The 17,120-nt window shown below is 41.3% G+C and overlaps 1 protein-coding gene across 6 annotated transcripts in view; it reads right to left on the bottom strand.

The window, feature by feature from the left end:
* The window catches only part of usp7 (ubiquitin specific peptidase 7), a 101,497-nt gene that overhangs the window by 15,616 nt on the left and 68,761 nt on the right, over positions 1 to 17,120 (bottom strand). For all 6 annotated transcript variants that reach the window (XM_033040442.1, XM_033040443.1, XM_033040438.1 and 3 more), the window contains 9 exons: positions 16,352 to 16,496; positions 15,624 to 15,754; positions 14,704 to 14,838; positions 14,184 to 14,285; positions 11,909 to 12,014; positions 7,472 to 7,564; positions 7,327 to 7,394; positions 6,733 to 6,833; positions 1,014 to 1,167 (listed from right to left, as the gene is read on the bottom strand). In XM_033040442.1, coding sequence (XP_032896333.1) covers positions 1,014 to 1,167; positions 6,733 to 6,833; positions 7,327 to 7,394; positions 7,472 to 7,564; positions 11,909 to 12,014; positions 14,184 to 14,285; positions 14,704 to 14,838; positions 15,624 to 15,754; positions 16,352 to 16,496 — 1,035 coding nt within the window. The remainder of the gene's footprint in view (positions 1 to 1,013; positions 1,168 to 6,732; positions 6,834 to 7,326; positions 7,395 to 7,471; positions 7,565 to 11,908; positions 12,015 to 14,183; positions 14,286 to 14,703; positions 14,839 to 15,623; positions 15,755 to 16,351; positions 16,497 to 17,120) is intronic.

Genomic DNA, 17,120 nt, shown 5'->3' with positions numbered 1-17,120 from the left:
AACTGAAACTCCACAAAGTATATCATGTACAAACTGCATACACTACATGCATCGCTTGTTCACTACGCCATCCCTTGAGCCTCACATCCGCCATGTCATTAAAACCTCCTTCTTTCATCTCCGCAACATCGCCAAACTCAGACCCTCTCTCACACCTCCCGCTGCTGAAAGACTCATCCATGCCTTCATCTCCTCCCGACTGGACTATTGCAACTCACTTCTCCTTGGCATCAGCTCCACCTACATCAACCGACTCCAACTGGTCCAGAACGCAGCCGCCCGACTCATCACCCACACCAAATCCTGGCATCACATCACTCCAGTCCTCAAACAACTTCACTGGCTTCCCATCTCCCACCGGATCACCTACAAAATCCTGATCCTCACCTACAAAGCCCTCCACCATCTGGCCCCCCCATATCTCACTGACCTCCTCTCCCCCTACCAACCCTCACGGTCCCTCAGATCCACATCAGCCGGTCTTCTCTCTATCCACAAGTCCAACCTCCGCAGTTTTGGGGACAGAGCCTTCTCCAGGGCAGCTCCCAGGCTCTGGAACTCCCTCCCCTAACTGATCCGCAATTCCGTGTCCCTCACCATCTTCCAGTCCCGCCTCAAGACCCATCTCTTCACCTCTGCCTATCCTTAGCCCCACGTCCCCCTCCCTTTTCATCTGTGCACTAATTGCCTCATATTGTGTTTTGAATTGTATTCTGTCTTTACTTTGTGTACCAGTCATGTCTCTACTATTTATTTATTTCCCTTACATGTTTTTCCTCTACCTGCTAAATTTTTGTAAGGTGTCCTTGAGACTCTTGAAAGGTTGCCCATAAATAAAATTTATTATTATTATTATTATCGCAAAATCTCCAATTCTCACTTGTAGATTGCTTATTAATTGGATTGTGTACTTGCTATGTTGGGTCGACATAGCCAAATTGATATTATTTGAGCCTACATTTACTACACCTATTGTTAACATCTCAAGTGAACAAATGTTAAAATTTTCATACCTGAATGTAGTTCATTCTATTAGATAGAGTGACCACAAAGCCCGGGTCATTAGCAATAGTCTTATCACAAAAGATGACATCAACCCGGTGGTAGAGATCCCGAAAATAATCTTTTGCTGTTGGTAACTCACTGGAGTCATTTTCTGGATCATCCCTGAAAACCAGTCAAAATATTGCAATGACTTTAGATGGCCAAACAATTCTTCCAAACATGTACAAATTGTTCTGGTATAACACGATGGCTGCATTCCTAAGAAACATCGTGTTGTAGAAACTTTGCATTAGAAAAACAAGTTTCAATGGGGATAAGGGGATTAGATACCAGAGAATTAAGATCACAATAACAAATGTTTCCTCAACATTTTCAAAAATGAAGGTCTTTTCACTTGCATAAAGTTTATCTTTGTTACTGCAAGATACAAATACTTAAGACATGTTACATTGCTTCGTAAGGTATCAATGGACAAGTGTAAATACAAGCAAATGCTTGTCAACTTCAATAGCCACATGCAGTGAAATGGAGTCTTCTTAAAAGACAATGGTGCTTGATTACTGGTCGGAGGTTATCGAAAAACATTTCTTCCCCCTCCAGCAAAAGCTTTTTTGCTCAAGACATCTTTTATTCTGCTCGTCAATTTTCAAAGTAGCTTTTGAATAGTTAATTGAACCTAATTAAAATTGTGTTATAAACAACTGGTGGCCTAGGTAATACAAATAATGTGCCCGAGTTCTTCCATCACGTTACATGCAATTTGTAGTTTGAATGGACCCGTTATAGCAGAACTACTTGTACTCTACACCTTCCCAAATCCAGGATTGTGGCCTGCCATGCAGTTAAAGTTTACTCCATGATATATTAGGTTAACAAGTAGTGGATGTTCAATTAGGCTTCACAGCTTTAATGCTCTGTTTGAGGAATGGGGGGGGGGGGGATGTGATGATTTACAGTGCGCATGCTCGCCCCATATCCTACCCAATGGTGTATTCTGAGACAGTAACGAGGTTAATTTCCGGGATGGCGGGACTGTCATATGTTGATAGAATGGAGCAGCTGGGCTTGTATAATCTGGAATTTAGAAGGATGAGAGGTGATCTTATTGAAACATAAGATTAAGGGATTTGACACGCTAGAGGCAGGAAAAATGTTCCCGATGTTGGGGGAGTCCAGAACCAGATGCCACTGTTTAAGAATAGGGGGCAAGTCATTTAGAACAGAGATGAGGAAACACTTTTTCACACAGAAGGTTGTGAATCTGTTGAATTCTCTGTCTCAGAAGGCAGTGGAGGCCAATTCTCTGGATGCTTCAAAAGAGAGAGTTAGATCTTAATGACAGCGGAGTCAGGGGATATGGGGAGAAGGCAAGAACGGGGTAATGATTGTGGATGATCAGCCATGAACACATTGAATGGCGGTGCTGGCTCGAAGGGCCGAATGGCCTATTCCTGCACCTAGGAATAAACAGATAGGTTGGGAATCAGGGAGTAGAGCAGACAGGAGCTGAAAGACTAAAAACGCCATAAGATAATTTAGAAGTGAAATTAATGATGAAAATTATACTACAAGAGAGCTATCCCACAAAGGGAGATAGGTTTCTTCCCTAAAGAAACTTCCCTATACAAATAACCTCTGGGTTCAGTTAAGAGTAGGAGTGACAACAGGACAATTCTGTCCACTGTTTATTTATTCCCACTGGAAAATGTTGGGGGGGGGGACACACACACACGACTCGTGCAGGGCAGTTCACTGGAGATGCACCACTGCCTGATGGCAAACAATCAATCACCACAATAAACATCTGGAACTCCAACAGATAACAAAACAAGCTTAAAAGATGAAATGCAAATATAGAAAAAAAGCACACTGAGCCAAGATTTTCAATAAACATTGTGAACGCTGATGGAATCACTTATGGAAATAACTATATACTTTAAAAATGAGGGACATAATAATAGATAAAAGGCTTAATTTCTGGAAGAAATTATCTAAAGAACCTCTAAACCCAATCCAATGTCCTCTAGCATCCATGTTCCCAGCTCATTATTAGTTAAAGTGCAATATCTTACAACCATGCAATATTTTAATGGAAGGATCCAATATTACACGTCTCATTGTTGTTTTAAGCCGTTTCAAATTAAAACAATGAAGTTTCTGAACATGAAGCTTCTGCCATACCGTTAGGCTTACAGAAAATAAACAGTGATGGAATGTGTGCAACATCCAATTATACATCAATAACACAATTGTTGAACACTTGATTCGTTATATTTTTTGGCTTTCCAACATTGAATAGTACCTCTTGCCAATCATAAGCATAAACATGCAAAGGCTAGGCAATTTCATTACCCAATGTGGAAGCAAGCTGTGGTCTGGAGCTTGTCACAAATGAGCAGTAACTCACACTGGTGTTTTGTGCGTGTCTGCAGGACAGATTACATTTTGTGCTGGGGTAGCAAATTTTGATACCTACAAAATACTGCAAAAATAAGGTGGAATGTGCTTTGAGTCACCAAATTGGAAATAAATCCAATAATTACAAGTATCCAGTGTCACTGATTACAGTTGTGTTTTCATTTTCTTGAGAGCTAAAGAGAAAATCAAACTGTAGGTAGCATCACTGCAGACTTTAACTTAGAACATTTACAGTGCCCTCCAAAATGTTTGGGACCAAGACCCATCATTTATTTATTTGCCTCTGTACTCCACAATTTGAAATTTGTAATAGAAAAAAAAAAATCACATGTGGTTAAAGTGCACATTGTCAGATTTTAATGAAGGCCATTTTCATACATTTTGGTTTCACCATGTAGAAATTACAACAGTGTGTACACATAATCTCCTCATTTCAGGACACCATAATGTTTGACACATGGCTTCACAGGTCTTTGTAATTACTCATGTGTATTTAATTGCCTCCTTCATGCAAGTATAAGAGACCTCTCAGCACCTAGTCTTTCCTCCAGTCTTTCCATCACCTTTGCAAACTTTTATTGCTGTTTATCAACATGAGGACCAAAAGTTGTGCTAATGAAAGTCAAAAAAGCCATTATGAGACTGAGAAACAAGAATAAAACTGTTAGAGACATCAGCCAAACCTTAGGCTTACCAAAATCAACTGTTTGGAACATCATTAAGAAGAGAGCACTGGTGAGCTTACTAATCGCAAAGGGACTGGCAGGCCAAGGAAGGCCTCCACAGCTGATGACAGAGGAATTCTCTCTATAATAAAGACAAATCCCCAAACACCTGTCCGACAGATCAGAAACACTCTTCAGGGGTTGATTTGTCAATGACCACTGTTCTCAGAAGACTTCATGAACAGAAATACAGATGCTACACTGCAAGATGCAAACCACTGGTTAGCTGCAAAAATAGGATGGCCAGGTTACAGTTTGCCAAGAAGTACTTAAAAATGCAACCACAGTTCTGGAAAAAAGTCTTGTGGACAGATGAGATGAAGATTAACTTACATCAGAGTGATGCCAAGAGCAAAGTATGGAGGAGAGAAGGAACTGCCCAAGATCCAAAGCATACCCCCTCATCTGTGAAACACAGAGGTGGGGGTGTTATGGCCTGGGCATGTATGGCTGCTGAAGGTACTGGCTCACTTGTCTTCATTGATGATACAACTGCTGACGTTAGTAGCATAATGAATTCTGAAGTGTATAGACACATCCTATCTGCTCAAGTTCAAACAAATGCCCCAAATCTCTGTCCGGACGTTCATTCTACAGCAAGACAATGATCCCAAACATACTGCTAAAGCAACAAAGGAGTTTTTCAAAGCTTAAAAAATAGTCAATTCTTGAGTGACCAAGTCAATCACCTGATCTGAACCCAATTGAGCATGACTTGTATATGCTGAAGAGAAACTGAAGGGGACTAGACCCCAAAACAAGCATAAGCTAAAGATGGCTGCAATACAGGCCTGGCAGAGCATCACCAGAGAAGACACCCAGCAACTGGTGAAGTCCATGAATCGCAGACATCAAGCAGTCATTGCATGCAATGGATATGCAATAAAATTCTGAACATGACTACTTTCATTTACATGACATTGCTGTGTCCCAAACATTTTGGTGCCCTGAAATGGGAGGCCTATGTATAAACACTGCTGTAATTTCTATATGGTGAAATTAAAATGCATAAAAATGGACTTTATTAAAATCTGACAATGTGCACTTTAACCACATATGATTTTTTTTCCTATTACAAATCTCAAATTGTGGAGTACAGAGGCAAATAAATAACAGGTCTTTGTCCCAAACATTATGGAGGGCACTAAGTTTTGATGAAATGCAGCATTCCATTGCAGTGCGATACAAAAATACTTGCCCCAGCTCAAATCACAGATCCCAAAGGACTATGGCTGCAAGTGAAAAAAGCCCAGAGCTTTAGCACTATGGAGGCAAACTATAAGGTGGTTATTAATGCATCAGGGTGGTACACCAGTGAGTGATGCTGCCTCACAGCTCCAGATAAATTGATCCTGACCCTAGGTTGCACATTCTCCCAAGACATGTGCTTTTCCCCAGGGTGATCAGATTTCTTTCCACGGGCCAAAGATATGCATGTTGGCTGCTGTAAAATGTTCTTGGGAGGACAGATGAACCTATGCACAGGGAGTTGAAAAGATCACACAATGAGATAAACTGGGTTTGTGTAGATAGTCAAAGGGCCTGTTTTTGCGTGCAGTACGACTAGGTCTTAAACCTTAGAAATCAAGCACATGGCTTGAAGAATGAGAAATCACTGCCAGAACTACCTTAAAAACAAAATATCAGCCTACTTCTTGGCTCAAATCTACATTACCTGCCACAAATGGGACAACCATGGTTGCACTTCTGTTAGCTTCAAGAGTTATGGATTAAGGAGGGGGAGACAAAAAGCTCAGGATTCCCATTCTCTATATAATTCACTAGCTCCTTCTGGAAAGCACTTCAATATGGATTTTGACAGAAAGTCGCACATAGACAAGATGCTTCCCAATGGTTAATAACTTGTATGAATAGTTGGCTTTTGAATATTATGCTGTAATAACAGCTTGTTGCCAGCTGTTGCATCTACCCCATGAAATGACACGTTCTACACAGTAAAAGAAATGTAAAGTGCACAATCAATGTTTTTACAAAGCAAAACTGTCTTGATATCCAACAACTGGGTGAAATGTGTTAATATAACTGAATGGTAGAGCAGACTTGAGAAGTTGTTTGGTTTGCGCCAGCTGGAACATGTTTTTTTTAAATGCAAGGAAACTTTTTTGCATTAAAATTTTAAGAATTTAAGGATTAAGGATTTTAGGATTTAAAAAAAAATTCGTTTCATGCAGGTAATTAAGAATGGTTTAATGTCGGATATATTATGGGCAATTTGGATAGTAGGATTTCAACTCTCATCCAGAGATAAGCTTAGAGTTCCATCATATTACTAGTTTTCTAAGGATAAAGAGCCATTGAAGTATGATCGTCTTAATGTGACATTTGGTCCAAGGCCAACTTTAAAATTGGCCGTGAAATTTGTTCTGCGAATTTCTATAGTATTGTAAATAATAGTTTCAGAGTTGGTACCTTTCCTCTACGTTTTTAATTATAACCATGGCTCTCCCAATAAATATTTTATTTAGGATTTCACCACCTGTTCCCCCACATAAATTTAAGGGCGTATCAGACTAAAACTTAATCTGACGAGTTAAACCATAATTTGTTCTGAAACATTACTTACTTCTGAAATACTATAATATCGCCATCCATGAGTTCATCAAGTGCTTTATCAAGAGACACTTCATAGTCTTGAATTCTTTCAGTTAAATTGGGTTTAACTTCCTAAAGTAAAGACAGTTTTACAATTCAATGACAGTAATTAAAAAAAATACTGTAACGATTTATAATGACAATCATTTATCTGCTGTTACATTGTAAAAGTCACATTTTTCAACAAACAGCTAGACACAAGGATAAAAATATGTAACTCAATTTTTCAAAAGATCTGTACTTTAAATTAATTTCATTGCCTCGATGGAAACACTAAAACTCATTTTTTTTTGTTCTGAAATGGAAAAATCTAAATTTTGTTTTATTAAACAATTGTAAATTTACATAGCTTGAATCTGTACATTTTCATTCTCCCCTCATTCGATGGGTGGAAATGACAGGTTGTGAAAATGAAATAAAATGGCAGGATCATTGACGGTTTGAAACATTTTACTTTTTCCCATTTACAAATCCTGAATTGAACAATATTTGAAGTCGCATTCTTATGGCAAGGTTATACTTTAATCACAGCATATTGAACAAATAGACATTGTGTTTATCATACCTCATAGAGGATAAGGTTAGTTCCTTGCAGAAACCCTGCTCTCTCACACATGATCGGCAATAAATCACCTGCACAAAATAATGTAACTGTTATCATTTGAAGCACAGTTCAAAGTTAATATCTGCAACAATAATTCTTAACTTACGGATTTTACACGATATAGGGGTGTAGATATGTCCACAGTAATTCAAACTCCGAGCTTTGGGATCATACATCTTCAAAAACAACATCACATCATCTGAAGAAATAGAAACGTCTGTTATCTACAGTATCGTTAGCATGAAAACATGATACACAAGGAGATGAAAAGTTATAGCCAAGTGACCCCCCCCTGCTCCTATCTCAACTGGCTACTTGGACCCAAAAATCTGGAGTAACTCAGCGGGTCAGACGACACCTCTGGAGAAAAGGAATAGGTGGCGCTTTGGGTCGAGACCACTCTTCTGAGTCTGAGGAAGGGTCTCGACCCGAAACGTCACCTACAGTGATTTGAGATTTGTAATAGAAAAAAATCATATGGTTAAAGCCAGAGCTGCCCAGATTTGTCTGAGCATTTCAGTATTCTATTACCTGAAAATCAGTATTTTGCTGAGAAAATTAGTATTTAAGCGGTACCATTTTGCTGAAAACATTTTATCTTATGTGCAGTCATACCCATGTAAGAGTACAAGAATGCAGAACTTTGCTACCAATTGACATGTCTTCTACGCACCGTACTTGGCAGTGCATTCAGTGCCGTCTTTTTGCATACTGCTGTTTGAACAGCTGTTTCCTGCTTTTAGCACCAGATGATGTAGAAGCCATTTGGGAAGCCTTTCTCTCACTCCCTCTTATTCCCTCATTCCCTCTCTCCCTTCTCCATCCTCCCTCTCTCCACCCCTTGAGCCCACCCACCGTTCTGTAAAATCAAGGCCAATCGTAAAGTAACTATAATCCCACTGTTAACCTTAAGCCCCAGTCCCACTTTCACGACCTCTGCCGAGTTGGCCCTTGACTCATACACGCAGCATGGTCGCCACAAGCTCGTAGGAGGTCGAAGGTAGGTCGTAGCAGGTCGTGATGCTAGTCGAAGGTACTCGTGGCATCAAGTAGGTCGCGGCATTTTTTCTAGCCAGATAAAAAATGTCCACGAGTAAAAATAAAGGTCGGCATGGAAAAAAATCGATACTTTTTACTCGATGTGTCGTGATGCTAGTCGTAGGTAGGTGGTCGGAGGCAGTCGAAGGTAATAGCTCCGGGGTGAAAAAGAGGTCAGTAGAAAAAAAGGGCTATTTAAACAGCAGAACGTCACCTCAGGCACTCCAAGGCATGTTCATTCATAGCTGGAGAGTTTTTTGGAGAGGAGACTTGAGTTTTAGAAATCGCACCAAAAAGACAGAAGCGCATGGGGAGGGCACAACCCTCAAAAAAGCCGGCCATGCAGGTGTTGCCCACCCAAGAGGAGGAGTGGCAGGAGGTGATGCCACAGGAGGCGATGGTGCAGGAGGAGGTAGAGCTGCATGAGAGACCCCTGGAGGAGGAGACCTGGGTGGTAGTATATGTCCCCACCACCACCCCATCCTTCACTGCCTCATTTGAAGGCAGCAAAGTGGACCTTTCTCCTGTGTCTGACACAGCATCAGAGGCAGATGCCCCATTGGTGGTGGGGGAGGGCTGGAGGAATGTTATGCCCTACACCTTCACCAGGCAGCAGAAGGGGGGGGACTTTGAGGAATGGTTCCAGCAGAATGCCATCCTGTACGAAAAGGGAAATGAGGGGTACAGGGACAGGGACAAGAATGGCATGCTTGCCATCCCCTGCCCCACATGTGTGCTTAAAGTTCCATCTCTTCCAGTCATCTGGTGTACTGGGACAGTCCATCACATCATCTCCATTCACCCATTGAGACCTCTTCTTGCGCTTCCTCTTTCACCCTTGCTCTTCCCCTTCTGCCTTTCTTAAAAGGCTGCTAAAGCAAAAGGGCTACTGCAAACAGCAGTAAAACGTACATGGCCGAAGCCAGTCTTCAACATAGTTGAAGGAGGTCGAGGAGGTCTTCTTTATAGTCGTGGGAGGTCTTCAAAATAGTCGCAGGAGGTCGTAGACATAGTTGTGGAAGGTTGTAGAAGGTCGTACACATAGCCGTGGAAGGTCGTAGGAGGCCATAGGTTACCGCGACCTTGATTTTTTTTAGGTCTTTTACGGTCGTGAAAGTGGGACAGGCCCTTTATACCACGATCCAGAATTCTACCACAGCCTGAAAAATAATCAAAGGCTCAACTTCCACTGAGAAATAGATTTCCAAAGACTCATTGTTATACGAGGATTTTCCTGAACAGTCTGTGACCCATGGCGCAGTGGCCATAGCGCTATGTTTAAAGCCCATAGCGCTCCAGCCGGTAGCCCTATATTTAGAAGCCACAACGGTTTGTTTAAATTCCCACTCGTTAAACTGACAGCGTTCTATTTAAACCTGGAGCGGGACAGGCAGCGACTCTGGAGAGAGGGAATGGGTAACGTTTCTGGTTGAGACCCTTCTTCAGACTGAAGTGAACTCCGTATTTAAAATTCGTATTTAACACAAAATCATACATCAGTATTCTAATCACATTTCCCTACAAAATACGGAAAATCCGTACTACTTGGCAGCTCTGTAAAGTGCACATTGTCAGTTTTTAATACATTTATACGCTTTGGCTTCACCAGTGGAAATTACAGCAACGTTTAGTCTCCCCCCCCATTTCAGGGCACCATAATGTTAGGGACACAACATTGTCATGTAGATGAAAGTAGTCATGTTTAGTATTTGTTGCATATCCTTTGCATGCTTGAAATCTGCAATTCATGGACATCACCAGTTGCTGGGTATCTTCTCTGGTGATTCTCTACCAGGCCTGTATTGCAGCCATCTTTCGTTTATGCTTGTTTTGGGGGCTAGTCCCCTTCAGTTTTCCCTTCAGCAAATAAAAGGAATGCTCAATTGGGTTCAGATTGGGTGATTGACTTGGCCACTCAAGAATTTACCATTTTTTAGCTTTGAAAAACTCCTTTGTTGCTTTAGCAGTATGTTTGGGATCAATGTCTTGCTGTAGAATGAACCGCCGGCCAACAAGTTTTGAGGCATTTGTATGAACGAGCAGATAGGATGTGTCTATACACTTCAGTATTCATTATGCTGCTACCATCAGCAGTTGTATCACCAATGAAGATAAGTGAGCCAGTACCTTCAGCAGCCATACATGCCCAGGCCATAACACCCCCACCACCGTGTTTCACAGATGAGGTGGCATGCTTTGGATCTTGGGCTGTTCCTTCTCACCTCCATACTTGCTCTTGCCATCACTCTGATATAAGTCAATCTTCATCTCATCTGTCCACAAGACCTTTTCCCAGAACTGTGGTTGCTCTTTTAAGTACTTTTTGGCAAACTGTAACCTGGCCATCCTATTTTTGTTGCTAAGCAGTGGTTTGTATCTTGCAGTGTAGCCTCTGTATTTCTGTTCATGAAGTCTTCTGCGAACAGAGGTCATTGACAAATCCACACCTGACTCCTGAAGAGTGTTACTGATCTGTCGGACAGGTGTTCGGGGATTTTTCTTTATTATAGAGAGAATTCTTCTCATCAGCTGTGGAGGTCTTCCTTGGCCTGTCAGTCGGTTTGCGATTAGTAAGCTCACCAGTGCTCTCTTTCTTCTTAATGATGATCCAAACAGTTGATTTTGGTAAGCTTAAGGTTTGGCTGATGTCTCTAACAGTTTTATTCTTGTTTCTCAGTCGCACAATGGCTTCTTTGACTTTCATTGACACAACTTTGGTCCTCATGTTGAGAAACAGCAATAAAAGTTTCCAAAGGTGATGGAAAGACTGGAGGAAAGACTAGGTGCTAAGAGCTCTCTTATTCCTGCATTAAGTAGGCAATTAAACACACCTGAGAAATTACAAACATCTGTGAAGCCACGTGTCCCAAACATTATGGTGCCCCAAAATGTGTGTGTGGGGGGGGGGGGGGGGGGGGGGGGCTATGTATAAACACAGCTGTAATTTCTACATGATGAAACCAAAATGTACAAAAATACTCTTTAATAAAATCTGACAATGTGCACTTTAACCACATGTATTTTTTTTCTATTACAAATCTCGAATTGTGGAGTAGGGGCAAATAAATAAATGATGGGTCTTTGTCCCAAACATTATGTAGGGTACTGTATTCCTTTTCTCCAGAGATACTGTCCGACCCGCCGAGTTACCAGCTTTTGGGTCTATTTTTGATTTAAACCACGATTTGCAGTTCCTCCCTACTCATATGGCTATATGTTCATACTTCATAAGTGTGCGATCTCTGATCACAAATTAATATTAATAACAGGAAATAAATGGCAGACAGGTAAACATTTGAAGTCGAAGGTTACAGGCACAGAAAGGGACCAGAGGCCAGCATGGATCATATTGATTGTCAGGGAACGCTTAAGGGGCCTGGTAGCCTACAACTTGTGTCATTTCCTCCCATTTCCTAAGAGTTCATCTTGAATCAAGCATGACAGAACTAAAATGTAAACGCAATCCATAATCACAATAGATAAGGGCATAGTAATGTGAACTTACGATCTTTATCAAATTTGGGCAACGTTGCTCCGCTGGCAGCTAATTCTGGATCTACAGTCTCTAGAAATATTGTCCATGGGTTGTCATTATCACTCAATTCAATCATCTGAGGGGAAAAAAATGCTTGTTACTGCATATTTAATTCACGTTTCATTAACATTTTAATATAAATATTTTTTCCCCCATACTGGATATGGGTTAAAATCAAATATATCTGCATGTCATATATAATGTGATAGTACCTGCCGCAATGACCTCCTCCAGCATCTCGTTCAATATACCCATCGCTCTGTGTAAAAATGTTACCATCCAAGTTCCTATTAAATCTTTCCTGCTTCACCTTAAACACTCTTGATTCCTACTCTGGATTCACAAAAGACTCTGCATTTAACCTAGCTATTCATCTCATGATCTTATACGCCTCTCTAAGATCACCCCTCATTGTCCTGCACTCCAAGGAATAAAGTCTAGTCTGCTCAACCTCTCCATATAGCACAGGGCCCCAAGTCCTGGCAACATCCTCATAAATCTTCTACCCTTTCCAGTTTAACAATATCTTTCTTATAACAAGATGACCAAAACTGAACATAATACTCCAAAAGTGGCTTCACCAATGTCTTGTACAACTGCAGCATGACCTCCCAACTTCTATACTCAATACTCTGACTGAAGGTCAACCTTCTTCATCACCCTATCTACCTGTGACATGGCTTGACTACCCAAAATGCAACACCTCACATAAATAAGTTAACAAAGGGGATTATTTGTAGGTTAGTTTCCTAAAATGGGATAATTCAATGTTCATGCCGTTAAGGGCCTGTCCCACTGACGCGACTTTACAGCGAGTGCCTTCGACCTTCAAGCTCGAGGGCACTCGCCTGGAAAACCTCGAGCTGGATCAACCGTCAGCAATGAAACCGCGAGCCGGATCGACCGACCGCGCACACACACACTCACATCACAAAGATGGGGGCCAGGGAAAGCGGGGGAGCACTGTCTCAAATTCACACACTGTGATGAACAAGAAGGTAAAAGACGGCTGCACAGTGTATGGTAAGTCCTTTAGAGAGTGCGGGGGGGGGGGGGGGGGGGGAGGGGAGGGAAGAAAAGGAGTGGAGACACTTTTAAGAAGCCAGACTTATAATAAAGTTATCGGGCATTTTACATCACTGGTCAGTTTTCCTTGGTCCTGAAAACTCCAATGAGCCAATTAAAATGCCCAGTCAGCAAAGGAGATTACCTACAGCTGCCCTCAACGGCCTGTAACTACATAGCGACCCCACTCCACTGCACTACGAGTTCAAAAGAACCGTGCAGCCCAATTTGTACTCGTGGAAAAATTTTCAACATGCTGAAAATTTTTCCTCGACCAAACTGAGGCCATGAGTATGCGGGAACTTCCCTCGAGCATGAAGGAGAGTTCCAGTGACCTCCATGTCGACCATGCTGCAAGTTTGAGTCGAGGGCAATCTCTTCTAAACTCGCAGAATAGGTCGCCGCAGTGGGACTGCCCCTTTAGGTTTCAAGCTACCCAAGCGGAATATGAGGTGGTGTTCCTCCAGGCCAGAAAGGTGAGTATGGCGGCCACATCAGGAACACCATAAGCAGTAGATGATATTGGAGGATGCATAGGGACAGTTTTACATCTTCTACAGTTGCACAGGAAATTTCCCAGAGATGGGTTAGTTTAGGTGGGAAGGGAAGAGTTGCAGAGGGAGTGGTCAATGCAGAATGTGGAATGGGGTGAAGATGGGACGATGAGACTGGTGGTTAAATCACACTGAAGGTGGTGCAAATATTGGAGAAGAAAGTGTTGCATAAGGAGGCTGCTGGGTGAAAGGCAAGGACCAGATGTGGTCTTTCCTTGTTCTGACCAGGGGAGGGGAACCGAGAGCAGAACTACAGAATATAGGTGCGGGTGAGGTTACCATCTATGAGTGGGGGAGGAGCGTGGGGGGGGGGAAAAGAACCACATTTACTGAAGAAAGAGGTCATCTCAGATGTCCTAGAATGGAAAGCCTCAATTTTGAGGCAATTGCAGAGCAGGCACATAAATTGGGAGTAGAGGATAGCGTCTGTGCAAGAGGCAGAGTTGGAGGAAGTATAGTCCAGGTAACGTGGAAGTCAGTAGTTTTGGAGCAGGTCAGTCGATAGTCTGTCACTTGCGATGGAGACAGAGAAAGGAGAGACAATATCGAAATGAATTTGATGAAATCAACGAGGTCTGCCTGGGTGCATGGATATACCATAATGGCTGTTGAAAACATACACTTACGGTTTTGTTGCTATCTGCTTCATAGTCCAACATTGCTGGTCTCTTCGTTCCATTACTCCGGGCCTGCATTGGCCATAACCTTATCTGTTCCTGCGGATAACCCTAAATCATAAAAAGTTAGTCACTGGATGAAAGTCTTGATCAATAGTTTACAAAGCATAAGTGTTTGATAAGAATTAGGCAATTAAACAAAGTAATCAATATTCATAAAAATAAAAGGTACACAAAACTGCTGGAGAAACTCAGCGGGTGCAGCAGCATCTATGGAGCGAAGGAAATAGGCGACGTTTCGGGCCGAAACCCTTCTTCAGACTGATGGGGGGTGGAGGGGAGAAGGAAGGAAAAAGGGAGGAGGAGGAGCCTGAGGGCGGGGGGATGGGAGGAGACAACTTGAGGGTTAAGGAAGGGGAGGAGACAGCAAGGGCTAGCAAAACTGGGAGAATTCAACGTTCATTATTTCATAAAAATAATTCTGATTTAAAGTGGTAGTATCAAGCACATTTCTTATTAAAATATTCACCATTGTTTGTGACAAATTCTGAACGAATTCTGCAAGTGTGGAGTTTTTGAGGACTTTGAACACTGTGTATTTCACTTTTTCTTCATCGTACATATCATTACCCTGATGGCCACAGAACTGGTCTTCTGTTACTATCTGAAATCAAACACAGGAATTTGTTATTTTGGATATAGACACATTTACATTTTCTCAGCTACGTCCTTTCTTTAAATTTGAAACATGTTTTTAATGAAATGAAATTGGATGCAGGATTGTTTAAAAGATGCTGGGCAGGAAACAAAAACTAAGCCCCGTTTCATGTCATGTTTGTCTGTTATGCACAGATAAGGAGGACAGATTACAATCAGGCATCAGAGCAGGCACAAGCCAAGAGCAAGCAAAAGCAAATAAGCCTGCTAATTTTTAGCTCATGGAAATCTGGATAAAATAAATCTGGAAAAGTTAATTTAGAAATAGAGATTTCAAAGCTCATCTGGTATATTACTGAACCCAACCTTCAGTCGCAAGAAATCTTAATAAAAAGCATGAAACTGTGGCATAGGTGGTTTTAAACACAACTGGTGAGTACAATGGTCACTGGAGACAGTGGACAGTGTCACACCTCTGGTTTTCTCACAACTAGAGGGGTTGAGCAGTCTTCACAGGAAACTCTTGTCCGAGCAGGCACGGAATGAACAATTACTTTAAAAATAAAACCACATTATTTGTCTGAAAAATGTATCTAATGCCAAAATGTTGAAATAATTTTTTGAAGCACAACAAAAACAGCAACAAATAATCTAGCTGACATTTAATCCACTTTACATCCATTCAACTTTTAGGTTTAATGGTTAGTTACTTTAAGTTCGGAGACAAATTCCTTGCACTTTAAATAGAGTATTTGCTAGGATCTGTGAGTGGATCGATGAATGCAATAGTACCTGCACTTGCATGTAGAGGTGTGCCTCTTGCCTTTCCTTTCTCTTCTGAGCCTCCACTCTCTTCTCCTCTTGAAGACGCTCGACCAGTTGCTGCGGAATGTTGTGGTCTGTGACTGCTTGCAAAACCTCACCTTTAAACACAATTTTGAACATCTGTGTTCACATACATTATCCAAAACCTACCAAAGACTAAATTGGGCTAACTATTTAAAATACAAATGATTAAAAACCATTGTCCTTTGAAAGTGCTTTACAGCCAGCAACTACCTTCAAATGTATTTGTTAATTTTGCTAATTTTTGCAAGCAAGCGAATTGAAGTAATTTCAGTGGCAACTTAATAGAAAATTGCATGTAAATATCAACATTGGAAGTGATTTGTTACTAATGCAAATAGTAACATGAATTAGTTATACCTGCGTTGAGTCTCTAAATAAATAAACCAATGATGGTCGTTTTATTTGTCAATTGGGCAGTTATTCCGTATGATCATTAGCAGTCCATAGAGTTTGTGGACTGCTAATAAGTGGACTGTCCGAAACTCTACAATACCACTGTACATTGTGCAATTATTCTTTAAAATCAGTTCAATTCACTGCACATACTCAAGAACTTTATGTATGCATCTGGGAATAGATGGCTAAAATCCTGTGGCAAACGTGTACCATTAAAGATATACCAAATAGGCAGGTCCACAAACACATTCTAGAGAGCAGTTGATTTTGCTTACTTAGTTTTGTTTCCCTGATGTACACCAACATGTAGGCATTGGTGCAGTGTCGGACAGATAAATCATCGTCATGACCCCCGTAGTTGTGATCAATTGCTTCTTCTTTTGTACACCTTGATACAACATCGTCATCGAATTTACACCACTTGAAAGACAATTAAATACTGCATTTTAGCACTCGACCTGTTATAGCCTTCATGAAAAGCTTAACACAGCTAATTATTCCTTATAGTTAAACTGAAATGCTCTAATGTAACTGTTGAAATACAGAAATAAAAACAAAATGAAAATATTCTGCTGGTCAGCTAGCATTTGTGGAGAGAAACAGATCCATTTCAAATTCATGACATTTCCCTGGAGAAGAATGCAAGCCTAAAGTGAAAACAACGTAAAGAGAAAGATTGTGTTTTGGAACTCAAACACTGTACAGGGAAGCAATGTACTCCAGATTCTGGAAGCTTCAAATAAATAGCCGGAAATCTCAACAGACCTGGCAGGAACTACAGTGAACACAGAGTTAACGTTTTAGGTGGATGACGCATCATCAGAGCTAGCGCGATCTGAAGAAAAACGGGAAAGACTTGTTAATCTTTTACTACTCTTGCTCTCTCTCCCTCCCTGCCTGAAACGAGTGCAAGGCTTCCTTGTCAACACACGATCATCCAATTTCCAATAACTTAAATGATACGCAGCCGCAAGCATCATCCCTCGGCCTTTCAGCATTTCAAATGGTCCTTTCTCTTCAGAATGCTCTGGCTCATTACATTAA

The sequence above is a fragment of the Amblyraja radiata genome, chromosome 22, assembly GCF_010909765.2.
Source record: "Amblyraja radiata isolate CabotCenter1 chromosome 22, sAmbRad1.1.pri, whole genome shotgun sequence".
NCBI classification, from domain to species: Eukaryota; Metazoa; Chordata; class Chondrichthyes; order Rajiformes; family Rajidae; genus Amblyraja; species Amblyraja radiata.
Note: the sequence above shows the minus strand (reverse complement) of the source record. Positions and strands in the feature narration are given on the sequence as shown.